General features: G+C 50.2%; 1 protein-coding gene across 9 annotated transcripts in view; it reads left to right on the forward strand.

The window, feature by feature from the left end:
* LOC143372809 (cell adhesion molecule Dscam2) overlaps positions 1-16,498 on the forward strand; it is a 130,420-nt gene that overhangs the window by 81,433 nt on the left and 32,489 nt on the right. For 7 of the 9 annotated variants that reach the window (XM_076819372.1, XM_076819371.1, XM_076819368.1 and 4 more), the window contains exons 6-11: positions 1,101-1,344; positions 2,010-2,214; positions 8,817-9,113; positions 9,713-9,823; positions 10,241-10,399; positions 15,089-15,505. In XM_076819372.1, coding sequence (XP_076675487.1) covers positions 1,101-1,344; positions 2,010-2,214; positions 8,817-9,113; positions 9,713-9,823; positions 10,241-10,399; positions 15,089-15,505 — 1,433 coding nt within the window. The remainder of the gene's footprint in view (positions 1-1,100; positions 1,345-2,009; positions 2,215-8,816; positions 9,114-9,712; positions 9,824-10,240; positions 10,400-15,088; positions 15,506-16,498) is intronic. The other 2 variants (XM_076819369.1, XM_076819373.1) reach the window with 1 other exon arrangement.

The following is a 16,498-nucleotide window of genomic DNA, read 5'->3' on the forward strand; positions in this document are numbered from 1 at the left end:
TGTTTATTTGTTTATTTATTTATAAACGAACCGAAGCCCTCTTCACATCAATGTTTACAAAGGAAAACGAACTTTACCTAATATAACAACAGATAGACATGCTAAATTACATGGTACACCGGATAAGACATTATCCGATAATCCTACGTAACTGTCTTTTAAAGGTGTGCGCAGATCCATTAAAAAAATCAATACTATTATAGAGAGTACTAGAGTCAGCAATAATTCGATTCATTGGAAAATTAAAAGAGAATGATTTACAGTGTCAAAAGCTTTTTGAAAATCAGTAAATATTGTGTCAACCTGTAGTTTAGCTTCTAAAGAAGATGCGACATAATTGCGATATACCGCTAGGTTAGTGGTTGTTGATCGCTTATTTACGAAACCATGTTGCTCTTCACATATTGAGAGAGAAACCGTACAGCGTAGCTTATTTGTTACAATTTCTTCGAAGATTTTAGGTATAACACTAATAATGCTTATAGGTCTATACTTTTCAACATTTGTTTTATCGCCGTTTTTGAAAATGACATCAAGTTCATTTAATCTGATATAAACATCACTAATGTCAATATCCAGGTCAGAAAAGCAGGGGTTACATCCATTTTCCGGGATTTTGTAATTAGTGGTGCTATTTCGATAGACAGATCCAAAAAACGTGCCAAATAAATTCGCAATTTTATCATCATCTGTTGCCACTTTTTCTTTGTTTGCTTAGAGTCAAACAATATTGTTTTCCAGCTGCCTTATGGCAGGAATACTTATAAACGAATTCATCGCGCATAGGAAGATTTTTCGTCAGCTTCATCTCCAACGCGACATAAACTAGCGTCCAAGGGGACATTCTCAGATATTTACGTTAGCCCGCTGGTCGACCATCGACGGGGTCTAAAATAGAATATCCGATTGTCCCGTTGCGCCGTGACGCCGCGTCTTTACGCTCCACGAGGAAGCTCGCTGCTCATCGTTCTGGGTGTCCCTTTTTTTTATTTCCCGCGATTTCGATGCGGGGACCCAGTGGAAACGAGGTGGAAACAGAAAAATCCATGGATTACGTCGACCCTTCTTCATCCTCTCTTTTCCCTGCTTTCTGTCCGTAGGTGGTATTACAACAGAAACCAGAGGGAGGAGCCGATCGAGGACACGTCGGGGCATTACGTGGTGCGAGACGGTTCGTTGATCGTACAAGGCGCCCAGGAGAACGACGCCGGCTCGTACATGTGCACCGCCAGTAATTCCGAGGGCAGCGAATCCATGGAAGTGAGGTTAACGGTGTCTGCGCCATTGAGCGTGCACGTTCAGCCGTCGATTCAGACCGTCGATCTTGGGAAAGCCGCTCATTTGGTAATTGACGATTTTCATGCTTGCCAGCGATTGATACGCTGCGCCCTTGATGGTCCAACATAAACTTCAATGGGATTAATCGGAACGGGAATCCTCGAATTGCGCTATGAACGCTCCACTGTAGATTTATTTCCTTTATAGTAGTCAACATCTTCCAGCCACTCGATGATTAACAATTTTCCTGTATTTTCGATGACTCGAATTCTCAATGCAATGCTACAGAATCTACTCTCGCACGCTCTCCACCCACTGCTACCAGGAAACACACAAAACAATTTACGTAACACTGCTCCTCGGAACAATACAGCGCAAACGGTGGAAGCGAGTAAACATGGAACAAGTAAATCGCGAGTGCCAGAATGAAAATCCATCCCCGCTGAATTCTTTGTTCATTTCCCCAGCCATGTGGCGTGGCCGCCTTGCTTGGTAATTCGATTTTTACGAGAGCAGTGGAAGCAGAGGCGGAAAGAAAGGTTTCAGGGCTGAGCGAGCGCGTTGCCCTCCGCCGCTGTTTAGGGGGCAAGGCTGCAGTCTTGCTTCTCGAAGGAGCGACGGAGGATATTTCGTGGGCATGCACGTTCCGTCGGGTGGGGGCTCGGGCGCGAGCATAGGTAGAAGCTGGCCGGTTCTCTCATCAGTCCCTTTTCTCTAAAACTGCTTTTCAGACGTGCAGCGCAAGTGGATTTCCGCAGGCGGCGCTCTACTGGCTGAAGGACGGGCAGCCATTGAGAACGGGCGCTCGCATAAGGGCGGTTTCCAGGGAGCGTATTTCCGTGATGTCCGTTGCACGGGAGGATCGCGGCATGTACCAGTGCTTTGTGAGGAACGAGTATGAAATGGCTCAAGGAATTGCGGAATTGCGGCTGGGCGGTGAGTCTTTCTTTGTTTGCTTACCATTTACGGGCGCGCGCGTCCTCGCGGAAGGTATCGGGTGGAGGAAATGAAAAGTGGAAAAATAGTGCACGAAGGGGTACACCGTTTCCCATCTAACCCCGTGAAACGGTGGATCGTTTTTATTAAAGCGTCGTTGAACGTCGTTAGAGGATATTCAAGGCTGCCCGTTTAATTCAGTTCCCCCAGTTACATAATATTCTTTTTCTCCCCCTGGCAGGAACTCGGCTCGCCGTTCCAGCTCGTGTAATATCCATTATAACGTTTAAACGATTTTAACGCGCCGGCTGCCGCGTCAGCCCCGTACAGTGGCTCTTGGGTTTATTCACGTAAATTCGGTGCAACGACTAACGACTGACGGCGAGAGCCACTGTCTTCCATTCTGCCTTTTACTTGTAATAATAATCGTACATCAGCGAGCTCGTTTGATCTGCTTTCTAAACACATACGTACGCACATCTTTTACCCTGGAAAAAAGCTAAAGGCCATTCCTACGTATTGAAACGGACCGTCGAGGACACTCAAGATCGCAGGGTCTAACGATACCCCGCGGTTCCCAGCCGCAGGTTTCAATTACGTCTGGACCTGTCGTCTTCCCGGTTAAACTTGCCCGCTCGTTAAATTCTCGCGACGAATTTGCCTCGTCCCGGATCGAGATTGGATCAGCGATGAGAAAGGGGATTGGAAAACTCCGTGGCCTCGGTGAACGGTTTCCTACTTCCACCCTCCTCGTTCAGCTTCCCCGTCTTCCCGTGGTTCTCGCTCGACTCTCGAGGCTCCTTGGCCGATGATGGAAACGCGACCGTGCCGCTGTTTGGAAGACAGACCCGTGGATGGAAACGGGGACGGCGGGGGTGGCGGGCTTGTTTGTCGAGCGAATGGTTCCACGGTGATAGGTTGCCGGTGGTTAATGCAGTGGAACTCTTCCCCATACGATCCATTCCGGGTTTGCGTGCCACTCCATCGTAACGCGTTTTCCATCACGGCAAGCCCGCGCCCGCTTCGCCTCCGGGGGATGTACGTGCCATTTTTGCGCGAAAATGGCCACATCGGTTTTCCCTTGATCGTACCACGCCGCGAAAATCACTGTTTGCTGCCCGTTAATCGGATCCCCCCGTTCCGAGCCCCCTTCTACGCTTTTAATTTTGAAACCTCGGATGTTGATCGTCTACCCCTTGACGCGGCTCGATTTTAAATGTTTCTGGTCTGAAGCCACAGAGGTTCTTAGGTCCGGTGCAGACGGAGCGGTTTGCGGCAATCTGCCGTGCGCGTTTTAGCAGAACATAAATTTATATGAAGCAGTTTACACGGGACGCAAAGCGGCTACTAAGCGGTATGTTTGCGTTCGTTTTGACGAACGCAGGTATTGCTTCACCGCGAATGAACGCAGCGGCAAACTGCCGAAAACCGCTCGTCTGCACTTAGAGGTCTTGGTATTAAATACGGGCTCCATTTTTTTTCGCTTAACTCACCGTTGAAATATGATCACTAATGAGGACAGTTAGGGTAAAGTAGCCGAATATGACGACCTCTCCTAATATGAGACTCCAGCTTATCTCCGCTACAGAACTCTTGAATGTCATAGCGATGCTATTTCTTTACTAACAAACCGTGTATTAGTTGTTTTGTCGGCGCAGTGGCATTTTAATCAATTGAGCGTCTTGATCAAGCATGTATTTCTGAAATACGTTGCAGAAAGTTTTTGAAGTGGTTCGATTAACTTACAAATACCTCTGAAGTGGTAAGTGTGTAATGATTTTCACAAATACTGTTGTATAGTGCTTGCAATGGAGTTTAAGAATTACTAGTTGTATATCATTAAATGATGAAGATTTAACTTCGAAGCTACTTAGTAGTTATTGTTTCCAAATATGAGACCCGTGAAAGTTCTACTGATGAGAGTGAAGAAGAAATTGTTCTGAATGATGAAAGTGATTAAGAAAGAAAATTATGATACAGAATGCTTGTTTTGCAAAAAATAGATTTCACGTGCCGGCTTTATAAAAAAAGAAAGAAAAAATACGTTTCAGGAAAAAAGAAGCTGGGTCTCATATTAGGCACCCATATTTTTTATCTGCATATTTGGGTGACTTTCTTTTTCATTTTATTATGAAGAAACCAAAGTTTTGTTATAGTACTTTCCAGTAGGTTGCTAAAGAATACATATTCTACTTTCAAAAGGTGTATCGAATCTTAATAAAAGTGTTCTCAGTGAAGAGTTATGATGTCTTTAAGAAATGGGTCTCATTTTCGGCTACTTTACCCTACTTGATACGTTCCTAAAAGAGTAAACTGAAAGTTGTGTCGCGTGTTATTCTACCGTGATCCATGTATTTCTCCATTTTCCATACATGTCCCACTGTTCCACGGTGGGCCATTAGTTGAACGCGTAACATCCAGCAGTCTCCGTGTATCTCGCCGTATTTTGTTTACTTTCCCAACTGGATCTCCACGGATCTGTAGCCTGTAGCTGTTGCTAGTCGCGCGTCATATTTCTCGTAACCAGCTCCGGTGCTTTTCCATTAACCCAGACTTCGCGGCACCCCCGATCGATGGTTTCGAGTTATGGTACCAAAGATTCCAATTAAAACACTTTTACCGTGCCAGATTGCCGCTCGCGTCCTCCTCGATTACAGGATAAAGTGTCCGCGGAGCGATTCTGCGCCCTGGACGCCGCCTCTCGCCGAGCCTTCGACCGCGCTTCGAAAGTGTACGCCGACGTAGCGGAACGCGTACACGCCGTAGCTCCCTCGTAACGTATTTCCCATCACGAAGTCGTTTCGCCCCGGGCCAGGCGCTATTTTTGCGCGAAAATGGCCTCGTTCGCTCTTCATCCCCATCTACGTCTCCTCCTGTGTGCGGAACCGACGTTGCGTTAGCAACGTGCCATCGAGGAACCACGTGAAAATACCCGAATTCCACCGGCAATGTAATAAATTCAATTCCGCGCGGCACGCTTCTGAGCGGAGCGGATGAACGCGCACATTTGGCTCGAGGAGTGCGTTCCCATCGGCGAAAGATTACCAAAGGAGGACAAGGCGATTTCCATAGCTTCTCATCCTTCTTACGAAACAACCAGGAAATTCGACCAAACCGCAATTACGAGGGGAATTAATTACTCGGTTCTCTCCCCGTCGTGTTCCCTCGACAAGCTCCCATGGCTTGGAGGGATCGCACGGGGAGAGGGTAATGCTCTCCCGAAGCGATTCGTACGTTCCCGAAACTTCCTGCGTACTTTCCCGGCCATTAACCCAGGCCGTTCGGCAACTTTGATGGCCGTTGAAACTTTGAATTTTCTTTCGGGATCGTTTAGCAGCAGCCCCCGCCGGCCGGATCCCTGTATCCCCCGGTGTTGGATAGGATAGCAACGGTCCCTGGAACGCTGTACACGCTTCGTTCCCTTTTTTCTTTTCCCTGCCCGTTGATTCCACCCCTGGCGTGGATAACAGAGGCGAAACTATTTCCTTTCTCACCCAACCCCGGCTGGCCAGGGGGTAATTGAAGACCCGAAGGAAAGAAGGTTCTTCCCTCGGCTGGCCTCGACCGCGATAGAAACAAGAACGGGGGCAAACAACGGTAATGGATTCAACCTTTGAACGCTTCACCCGCAATTGCATCGGGCCGCAATAACTTGCCACGAGGTTGGAAGTTAGCCGCGGTAAGCGATTTTTCATTAGGTTTAAACGGCACGATGATTGCGCGCTATTTCTCCCCCGTGTTTGGCTTGGAGCTGGAGAGATCGCGAGGGCAGGGAACGAGGTTACTTTCCCATCAGAAGGAGTTCTTTTTCCTATAGATTCTCATGCTCTTTTGTTGTTACTCGAACGGAGCAGTCTATTAACCCTGCCGCTAACTTCGCCGCAGCTTGCGCGATAATTAGTTGGAGATATGTTCGTACAACAGACAACTTCGTTCTCTTTATCCCTTCGTCCCATCAATCTTCCGTCGCATACGTGGAAACGAAGTGCGCCCAAGGACGTTGGGAACGGACAATTCGCGTCCCATCAATTCCCATTTTCGTCAAGCTCTACGGAGTAACACAGTGCAGAGCTTCCCTGCACCGCCAGTCAATTAGCGGGTCACGTCGGTCGATTCTCGAGTCGGTGAAGTTTCGCCGTCCCCATTACCCTGTCATTAGGATTCTTCTCGGCTGCATGATTTCTAAGCTGCGGGGCATACAGTGTACATTAGGTGGGGATTGCCCGCAGCACGATGGGATAGTTAGTACCGCCAGCCTGGATTTGCATACGCTAACGAGATTCCTGTGGTTTTGCCGATGCTTTGCATGCCGGCCGGGCACGATCTCGTCCCAGACTGCGGCTCCAGCCACGTCTATTTATTATGCGTCATAGATACGTCAGGGAAGAAGCCCGCGTCACCGCGCCGAGAGGCTGAGAGACAGAGGGAGAGAGAGAGAGAGAGAGAGAAAGAGAGAGAGAAAGAGAGAGAGAGAGAGAGACAGCGGAGTGGAAGTCGCAGCTCGTGTTATACACAGTAGTCACTGGAGCCAGTCACAGTACGCGCTTTCGCGAATTCAACGTGCTGCGATGCACTCTACCCGAATACACTCCGCTCTATTTACCCCTCGACTTCAGAAAATTCATCCGCGAGCTTTGTTCCCCTTGGCGTTTGTTTAACTTCGCGGGATATTGGCGTTGTTCGTGACTGATTCTCGTCCGTTTAACGACGAGCCCGCGATCAAAGCTCGAGCAACGCACGTTTTCGCGTCCCTCGCCCATCTCTCATCCTCTATTTTTCCTCTCCCCCTCTATTGGCCAGGCTTTATTAACGTCATACGTATCGCTCGAACAGGGATACGTCAAAAAATTGATACATATCCCGTTTTGGCGAGCGCAACTGGGTCGCTAGGATTCGGTTTCGAACGGCGCGCAATTAAACGGACGATATATGAAACCCGGTTAATGGCCGACGAATGTGTCTCGCTCGCGCGTCGATTACGAGGCCCTCGTGAATTACAGCGTAAAGAAAAAACGCGGCCGGGCACGGGGGGAAGCTGCGCTTTGGAAAAAAAAAATAGGGGAGGAAAATGCGAGGAAAAAGTGAAACAGAAAATGGGGGAAATAAAGGAAAAGAAAAAATCGTGTCCCAGCGACACGCGAAATTAAGTTTCCCGTCGAGACGCCCGCGGGCCGTCTACGTTTCCGTGGGTTTTTAATTTAAATTGCGGCGAGCGGAGCGGAGGGACGAGCGCTTACGAGCGCTGATTATATTTGACGACAGACTCGGCTATTATTTACACGCTTTCCCTCGTTTCCTTTCGTGGCCGCGATAAACAACCCGTCCTTCTACGTCGACGTTCTCGTTAACGTAAATTCCATTCACCGGGGCAACGCTTTGGCCGTAGAAATTATCGAAGGCGGTCGATTCGATTGAATTCCGGTACATGGGGATGGAGTTCTTACAGTTGCATCGGCTTTCATTGGAGGCGACTGCTAGAGGAATCATCGACGATGCTTCTTCATCCCCCGAAGGAAGGGGGAGAAAGAAGGAGGAGCTACGAAACTTATCCTGCTATCTCTTTAATCTGCGTAATTGTAGAATAAATACCGAAACTGAGGAGGAAGAGACTGACAAAGGGGTGGGGCCCTGTTTTTTTAAAATATTTCTAGTAAACAGATTGCAGGGCGCGTGCCACTTTCAAAGATTATTCTTCGCTCGAGGATCCCTGGTACGCAAAGTTCCTTCTCGGCTGCGACGGCGAAATAACGAGCCAGCCTAATTGGACAGACGTAATTGTTAATTTACTAATAACTTCCCCGGCCCGTCTTTTAATTACGCGCACAGTGCTTCGGCGGGATTTAAGATTTTCATTACGGAAGTTGACTCGGAGCCGCCGCCTCCTCTTTGGCCGGCGAACTTTCGAATTCTTTTTCGTATCGTCGGTCGATCGAACGTAACTCTACTCGCGACGGAGGCGTGCGCGGGCATCGGGGCGTGCAGGAATCACGGTATGCATGCGAAAAGTTGCGGAGCGTTGTTTCGTCGGCGGCGTGCCTGCGCTTATGAAGTTCATGAATTCATTACCGGCAGGGCTCGTTACGGGAAGCGGCCCGTTCATTTAGAGCCCTTCTGGAACTGGGACGCATGCCCGTGAACGCGCCGCGCGGATATTTTCAATGTTTCTTCGTTACGTCGCCGCGCACTTAATCCCCTGCGTCCATTAATCCCCGGGCCAATTATTTAGAACAAAGTCCTCGAGGTTATTAACGCCCACTTAACGAGGACGAACACCGATTGGCTCGCGGTAGCTAAGCTGCCTCTGAAATAGAACTTATAGGTGTCTTCGATGGGACTTTACGTATCATTAAATGTTGAATATAGAAACCTAAAAGCAAATTGACCGATGGAACAACGACAGAGAACTTACACGCGCGTTAATTATGGAAGGAGAATTGTGAGTTGCTTAAAGTAGAACAAGACGATCATTGGTCAGACCGTAGGGGAGACACGCAAAGTGGGGAGTACAGTGTGGCGATAGCGAAATTGAAACGGGGGTCGCCTCGCCGGGGTTTGGGTGCGTTCAGGTATATGTTACTCGACCGGGACCCGTCTGTTAACAGAGATCGCGCCGCAGCTGGTCTACAGATTCATCGAGCAGACGATGCAGACCGGGCCTTCGGTCTCCCTAAAGTGCAGCGCCGCGGGTAATCCCACGCCGCAAATTTCCTGGCTGCTCGATGGATTTCCGCTTCCGCAGAACGACAGGCTGCTGATTGGCCAGTACGTGACCGTGTACGGGGACGTAATATCGCACGTTAACATCTCGTCGGTCAAGTCCGAAGACGGGGGCGAGTACGAGTGCATCGCCGGCAGCCGTGCAGGGGAGACCAGACACTCGGCCAGGCTCAATATTTACGGTGAGTACCGCGGAGGGTGGAGAAAGATAGGGACTGTTAAGGAGAAGAATCGCTGGCCAGTGTCGATTGAAATTGACTGGAAACCCGGGGGAGTATTACGTTCCCTTTCGCAGGATCGATCGCCGGGAATATCGGCTTGATGGGAAAGCCTTTGTCGTTAGCGAGTCTGGCTTCTGGTAATTAAAAAACGCCGCCAAGTGTTTGTTTCTTCAGCGAATTCGGGTGACTGAGATCCTTTCGCGGTGACTTTCATAGTTAAGTAGTATTTCCAGGGCTACGAAGGGCTCGGAGTTAGTCTATCGGGGGGAATGATGTTATAGGGAGAGATTATTTAGTTTAGCTTAGTTTAATACGCTTGAGCATCGCGTTGCACATATTTTAACTCAATGTAGCAGCACAGAGTTTAGTATAAAGTGAGCTTTTGTGAAGTGAGCCAGTGGCAGAGATAAAAGCAACGGGGTCGTGAATAATCTTCGTCTTTGTGAGCAATAGCGATCCCCGGTCCTGTAGTCCGGGGAAACACGAAAAAGCACTAGCCACGTTCCCCACGCGCGCTGGAAATTACTGGAAATATATGTTTTATTGCTTGTCAATCGCAGGCCTGCCATACGTCAGACCCATGTCGACAGTTTCGGCGGTCGCTGGGAAACAGTTCCACATCAAATGCCCGGTTGCCGGCTACCCGATTGAATCGATAATTTGGGAGAAAGGTGAGTAAACGCGTTTTATTTCCGTTTAACGCCCTTCCTACCTGCCTGTGGCTCATTGTCAGTTACATACATCCCGTAATTAAAGCCGGGCCCGCGTCTGTGGCAATTCAATTAGCGTACAAGCCTAGGCTACGTTATATCGCATCGAAGATACGAGAAAGTTCCCACGTAGCCTGTACTCGATTTGCCAGAGGAAATATCCATTCTTCTTCATGAAAAAACCTAAATACCTACGTCCTCTGTACTTTCCTCTTCGCATCGAAATACTTTCTCGAAGCTTCGAGACTGCCGGAGATAATTGCACGTACAAAAACGATTTATACTGCGTACACGGTGAAGCTAATTTTCCCCTATAATTTCGATCATCCACGATGACGAGGTGCACCCATGTATATTGGTTCGCGATGTTGTTGCCAGACGGAGTGAAGCTGCCCACCAACATGAGACAGAGGGTGGCGAACGGCAGTCTGTTCATCGATACCGTGCAACGAGCTGCCGACGAGGGCACGTACACCTGCACCGCCAAGAACAAGCATAATTTCACTTCTCACCGGTCGGTGGAGGTGCGCGTCCTAGGTGAGTGAGCAAACAGCAAATACTTCGCGATACTGGTCTTTTACAGGAATTACAGGTCGGGCCAAGTCGATTCCTCGAGTCGTCTGGACTCTGTCGCTCACGTATGATTGGATTAGTCGAGAATTTATTATACGGTCTGTGTCTGGCAAGTTTTGGAATCGATAGCAGATCGCGATAGTCAGAAAGTTGACAAGTCAGGGCAATATTCCATATTCCATGACAGGAGATTTCGTGTTTAAAATCGACAGTGGTATTTGTATAATAAAATGGTAGGGTAGGGGAAACGAATTACTACATCTTTCGGAAATTCACTCCACAAACTCGCCAGACACAGATCTCTAACGGACACTTTTCCATCCCGATAGAATCCTCTCGAAACAGCGCCGGGAATGATGATCGGCGTCGGCGAATGATCATTCACGGCGTTGGCGAACGCGAGGTTATATAGTTCCTTCGTTGAGTACGTTGTCCCACCATTCCCTCCCCCGAGATTTTCCATTCCCCAGGCAATCGCATATTAATTACAGGTTCGTGTATGCCCAATGTCCTGGCGTGTTTGATGCGTGCCGCCAAATTTACCTTGATACGAAATGTTTCTGTATTAGGTTTACGGAGCGCATTCCGTGCACTCCATTGTTTATCGCTGGGTGGGATTAGTGGTAGCGAGGCAGCATTGCTTCGTGTCTCTCGATTTACCGTTCGGTGTGCAAATTTTGGAGACAACCGTGCCGCGAACGGCGAGCAACGTTCTACTCATCGCCACTCTAGCGTTCTCTTCAGCAAGCATCCGCTGGAAATAACTTAGATAATTCGCCGAGGTGTTTCTTCGTCCCCCGCACACATTTTTCCACCTTATTTTTCGATTCCAAAGTAAACTCGACGTGAGACGAGCAATTCACGAGCGATCCCCGTAGTCTAATCGACGCTGCCTCGCGAGGAAACCCAGGGGACCCTGTCTATGACTCTAAAGCTGGGAAAGTGCGGCGGAACTTGTAAAAAATTCGAGAACCTGCAGTAAGTTGCCTCAGAGGATCCTCTACCGCGCGTTCCAGTGGAGTAGGTGTGCCATTCTCGCGACGCCCCACGATCGCAGTAGGAAGCCCTACGACTATCCATTTCGAATGCCGCGAGAAGTCCCTTAGAACAGATCTTCCGTGTCTAATCCGATCGTTTCCCTTACCACGAGCCTCGTCGAGTCCGTTCCCCGAGCGGAACAAGGGGATGAGACGGTAATCCGACAAAGGGGAATCGAATCGCACGTGACAATGGGTCGATGATCGAAAGGAATCGGAAATCTCCGCGGCAGCGAGGCTAATTAATCCACCGGCGGGAGACAATTATTCACCCTCGTCGGTTCCTATTTACCCCGGCCGCGACGTGACCGCGTTACGAGCCGTTAATTACCGCGCACGGGGTAGGGCCGCCTTATTCCTGCGCCACTGGATCCGCTGCGAGAGCAAAGGAGGAGACAATCAAAGGGAACACGCGATACGCTTAATCGCGTATATTGCGGGATGCTTCTCTCCGATCTGCAAATTTCTTCGATCAGAAAATGCGAGGGGTGCGTCGTAATTGACGGCGCAGGGGGGGACATCCGATGGCTATGCGGAGAGGGATCTTTCTCTATTGGGAATTGTTTTCCAGGGAAGTGATTTCGAGTCTGTGCATTTGATTTGTTAACTATACATAATCGTGTGGATAGAAGGGAAGCAGAGATCGAAGCAAGATTTATCGTCGCGCATAAACGAATGACACCTGTGCCTCCTAGGGGGCCCTGTCAATCCTGCGCGTATGACAGGCCCGCGATGTTCAGACTTTAAATATTCGATTATACAAAACACAGATTTTCCTGGTGAATACGCTAAATACTTGTTCTCTGGGGGAGTCTTTTCAAACCCGATTTGGCACGCGACGTATCGAGTGAGTGCACAATGGAGCGCACGCGAACTTGACAAGTATCCAAAGTAATTCCACTGGAAACGGAAACCTCGACTTATGTCTGGGTACAGAGCCATCTATTCCCCCGTTGCGCCAGCAGCCACGGGGCACCCTGTATAAATTTCTTTGTCGAGCTACCCTTATCGCGTACAGATAGACGACGGCTGCAACGTGTGTACAATAGTACACAGATGTGTACGTGTGGCGTGTATGTGTCTACCTATCTCTCTACTCTGCCTCTCTACTCTCTCTTTCTCTTCTATCTATGTGCGTCACCGGATATCCGTGCGTTTGACAACACTCGCGAACGAACCCACGCACCAGAGCACAGCACTTCACTGCATCGCTCAAGCATCTGTCCTTGCACGCGCTCGCCTAACTGCTCTGTATATTATATTCCGTGTACGTGTACTTTTGTACATAAAAATTCATAGGGCGGCGATACCACGCACTATCTGGGTAGGTACGGGGCCGCTGTACGTGTGCACAGGGTGGACTGGGCGCACGGGGCGACCAGGAAAGAGCAGTGTATGCAACGGTTTAATCGCCCAGCGCGTCAACCGAGAACGTACGCCGTCGTTATATCGGCTCAAAAGAGGCTCCTTTCGCCTCTACCCTCGGGATAGGAATAACGGGTAACGCGAAAAATATCGGCGAGCAGCTTAATATCGACTCCCGTGCAGGTGCCGTTCATATTTATCGAGTCGTTCAACGAATCCTCTCGACGAATGGGATTTCATTCCCTCCGGCTCGGTGTGTCATTACACTCTTCTTTCGCTAATTGAAAGTGTCTCGCTTTGAAAGTTCAAAATCGCTCGCTCAAGTCACTCGAGGCTAAACGGACTTCTGACTTATCGCTTCCTGTAGTACGCTGCCACTTTTGTCCCGCGCGATGGAGATCGATCGGCCTTTCGAACACCGCGGTCGCGTTGCAGAACGGTTCTCCGCGCGTTACGCCTCTGACGCTTTGACTGTCAAGGTACTTTGCGTGAAAACGACACCAGGTGTTTTTTACCACAAGAGGCATTCTATGTACCCATCCGCCTAGTTGTGCTAGTTAGGATGCCGCGCTATATTTAGAACGAAACTTGCCACCCACGCGGAAATTTAATACCGCCGAAGCTTTACAAAGGTACGCCCCGTGCGTCCAAGGAAACGCGTGCACGCAACTTGTACATAAACACGCTGTTGTCGAAGCATCGATATTCTATTACGTGACTCAGTCGCCGTTTCTTTCTCGCGCGCGGGCCTCGCTTCTTCGTATCGGCGTTACAGCTAGCCGGAATCATCGCGATTTTATCGGCAATTTTCGTAATTGAAGGGTGGAAAGCAACCGCTGGTATTTGTACGGCCGCGGGCCGAATTATGCAGGGCTCGGAAGCAATCAATCGGAGTGCTGTTCGATTGATTGTTTTCCCTTTCGCGGGAAAACGCCCGTAGCCGTGGAAGTCTCGCGTGCGTCCGCCGTTTTATCGACGCGGCGGACTTTGGAGCACGCTCGCGGATCGGCTTGCTCGCGCTGGGAATTAATTGCGAAAGCTTGTCGGCCCGGGCCGATCGCGCTGGAGGGGCGTCCTTAACCGAAAAGTCGGTGAACGGGCGGAGTTCATTAACGCGAGCGGCTCGAAGGGGCCATTTTTCAGGAATTTTCCGCGCACCCTCTGCGTTCCCCACATGGCGCAAAGTGGAAAGCTATCCACTCCATTCGCGGTTAAATATCAATCGCTCGCTCCTCAAAAAACGCTTCATCGCTGAGTGGTTGAATGGAAAGAAGCGCATTACGCGGCTACTATCGAAAGGAGAACGGTGGCACGAGACAATCAGAAAGGCGTACAAAGCGCGGGGAGTGCAATTTCAAAGATTGCCGATAAAGCAACTTCGTCGATGGGAAACGAACACGGTGCAAACAGCGAAGCCCGTGGCCCGCGCGCTCTTTCTCTCAAGCTGTCCGTTTATATATAGACTACCGCAATAAAACGATATCCTTTACACGCCGCGCATTAGGACACTCCGCGCGACCGCTGGGCGTTTTAATAATACCACCCCCTCGCGCCTCGCTTGGCGGCAAGAAAGCATTCTTTGAAGCTTTTCTCAAAGCGTCTGCGTTACAGATTTAATTTAGTCACGCGCGGGGCGACGCATGGAAATTTAATTAACGTTGGTGTAATTACAAGCAGCACAATATGTGCAGCCTTTGACCTGGCCACGCTCTCATCAAGCACAAGCCTCGGTTCTCGTTCGAGGCATCGGGGCTACCTAAACTTTCCCAAACGCTCTCAATATACCCTCTTTCGCGAAACATGGTCGCGCGCGTCGCGAGGAGTGTCCTGCGAACTCGCCTCTCTCTTGACCACCGCTTGTCGGCTGCTCGGATCTGTGCCGTGTCTCGTGGTGCTTCGAAAGTCCGCTGGAACTTGAAACTCTGGTCGGCTTAAACGTTAATGCCGGGATGTTTCCCCCATGGAAATCTGACCAGCGATGAAATACTTACCGCGCCGTAATCAACGTCTCGCGAAATGCTTATCGATCGCGGGCATCCGACAGGTCTCGGTCGGACGATTACGACCGTCCGTTCGATGTGCGTGCTCTACCTGTTCTATCCACCCACCCCCTGGTTATCATCCCCACTGACCACCAGAGACTCCGTCCACCCAGTTGCCCCGTTTCTTGAAAAAGAAAAGACGCGTTTCTCTAGCGTTCTGAACCGCTTTGACTGGAATGCCACCTTTTGTCTTTGTATTGTTCTTTCAGTGCCACCTAAAATCACGCCTTTCAGTTTTGCTCGCGATTTAAACGTAGGGGACCGTACTAGCGTACAGTGCGTGGTCGTGACTGGCGATCTGCCACTGACGTTCACGTGGCTGAAAGATAACGTGCCGATAGAGACGATCAGGACGTCGCAGGATGCTCCGTCGTCGAGCCATGGCCGCGGCCAGGGCCAGGCGGGTCCTGGGGACGCGATTAAGGGGCCCAAGCGGGGCCCCAAGGCCGACGGCCAGGCCGAACTGGGCCGTTCCCCGAGAAAGGCCATTACCGTCCGGCAATATGACGCTTTTACCAGCGCCCTGAGCATTAGCACGATCGCACCCGCGCACAATGGCACGTACACCTGTCGCGTGGCCAATGGCGCTGCCACCGTCGCTCATTCTGCACTCCTTCACGTCAACGGTAAACGCACACCGTTGGTGTACTTCTTCGTTCACGCTGCACGGCGACAGAGCTGTCCTAACCCCGTCTTCTTCGCGACCCTTCTTCCCCTTTACGCGGCTCTTACCCTTCGTTCTTCTCTCCTTCTCCTTGCATCGACCTCGACGTATCTGCATGCCTCGATACGTCGCCGAATCGTGACGTTTATTGCACGCAACCTGACGTTTACCTTGTCACAGCATTGACACGACGCGTTCCGCGGTATCTCGGCGTATTGACTGTCTGCGGCGTCTTACAGTGCTTGGAATGGTTCTTCGCGGACGGCGCGAATAGTCCACGCAGTCGCGCCTTCGATCTCGGTAGAACAATTTGAGGAATGAAGTACCCGCGAGTAGAGTTTGAAGTCAATACGTCGGAGGTGTGCTGGCTGGCGGGTGGGACGTCTCGAACATCCGCGCCGCCGGTTCACCCCTCGCGCCTCGTGATTCGCGGGAACGTAATAAAGAACGACTGGCGATTTTCCAGCTCGAAGGGAGTGTATGCTCGCCCTGGAAAGTAGCTGATTGATCGGTTGGTAAGGAAACACACAGCGGTGCAACGGCGGCCAGCGATCGATCAATCAGCCAGCCTCGACCGGGTGCATCGTCGCGTGATCAATTTCCCGTTCTCCGTCCGCGTAGAAGGGACAGTTTTGTTCCTACGCGGCCGACTCAAAGGGCATTCCTCTGCCTGGAAAATGCATGCGACGGGCGCGGGGCCGTGTCCATTCTGCGATCCATACCCACCGTGACATCTCTGTCGTCGTTCGCGAGTCGAGTTTCTTAAGCACAAGAGTACACTGAATGATCGTCGAGGATGATCTCGGACCGGACAGATCGCCACGAGCAAGTCCGAAGTCATTCGACGCGACCTGTTTCTGCTACATGCTAGTCCAATGTGCACGCCCTCCAGCACGTTCGACCAGGGACTCCCGAAGCCTCGACTTTACGTTTAATTTGTGAACAGGTTTCGTTT

The sequence above is a fragment of the Andrena cerasifolii genome, chromosome 9 (genome assembly GCF_050908995.1).
Source record: "Andrena cerasifolii isolate SP2316 chromosome 9, iyAndCera1_principal, whole genome shotgun sequence".
NCBI classification, from domain to species: domain Eukaryota; kingdom Metazoa; phylum Arthropoda; class Insecta; order Hymenoptera; family Andrenidae; genus Andrena; species Andrena cerasifolii.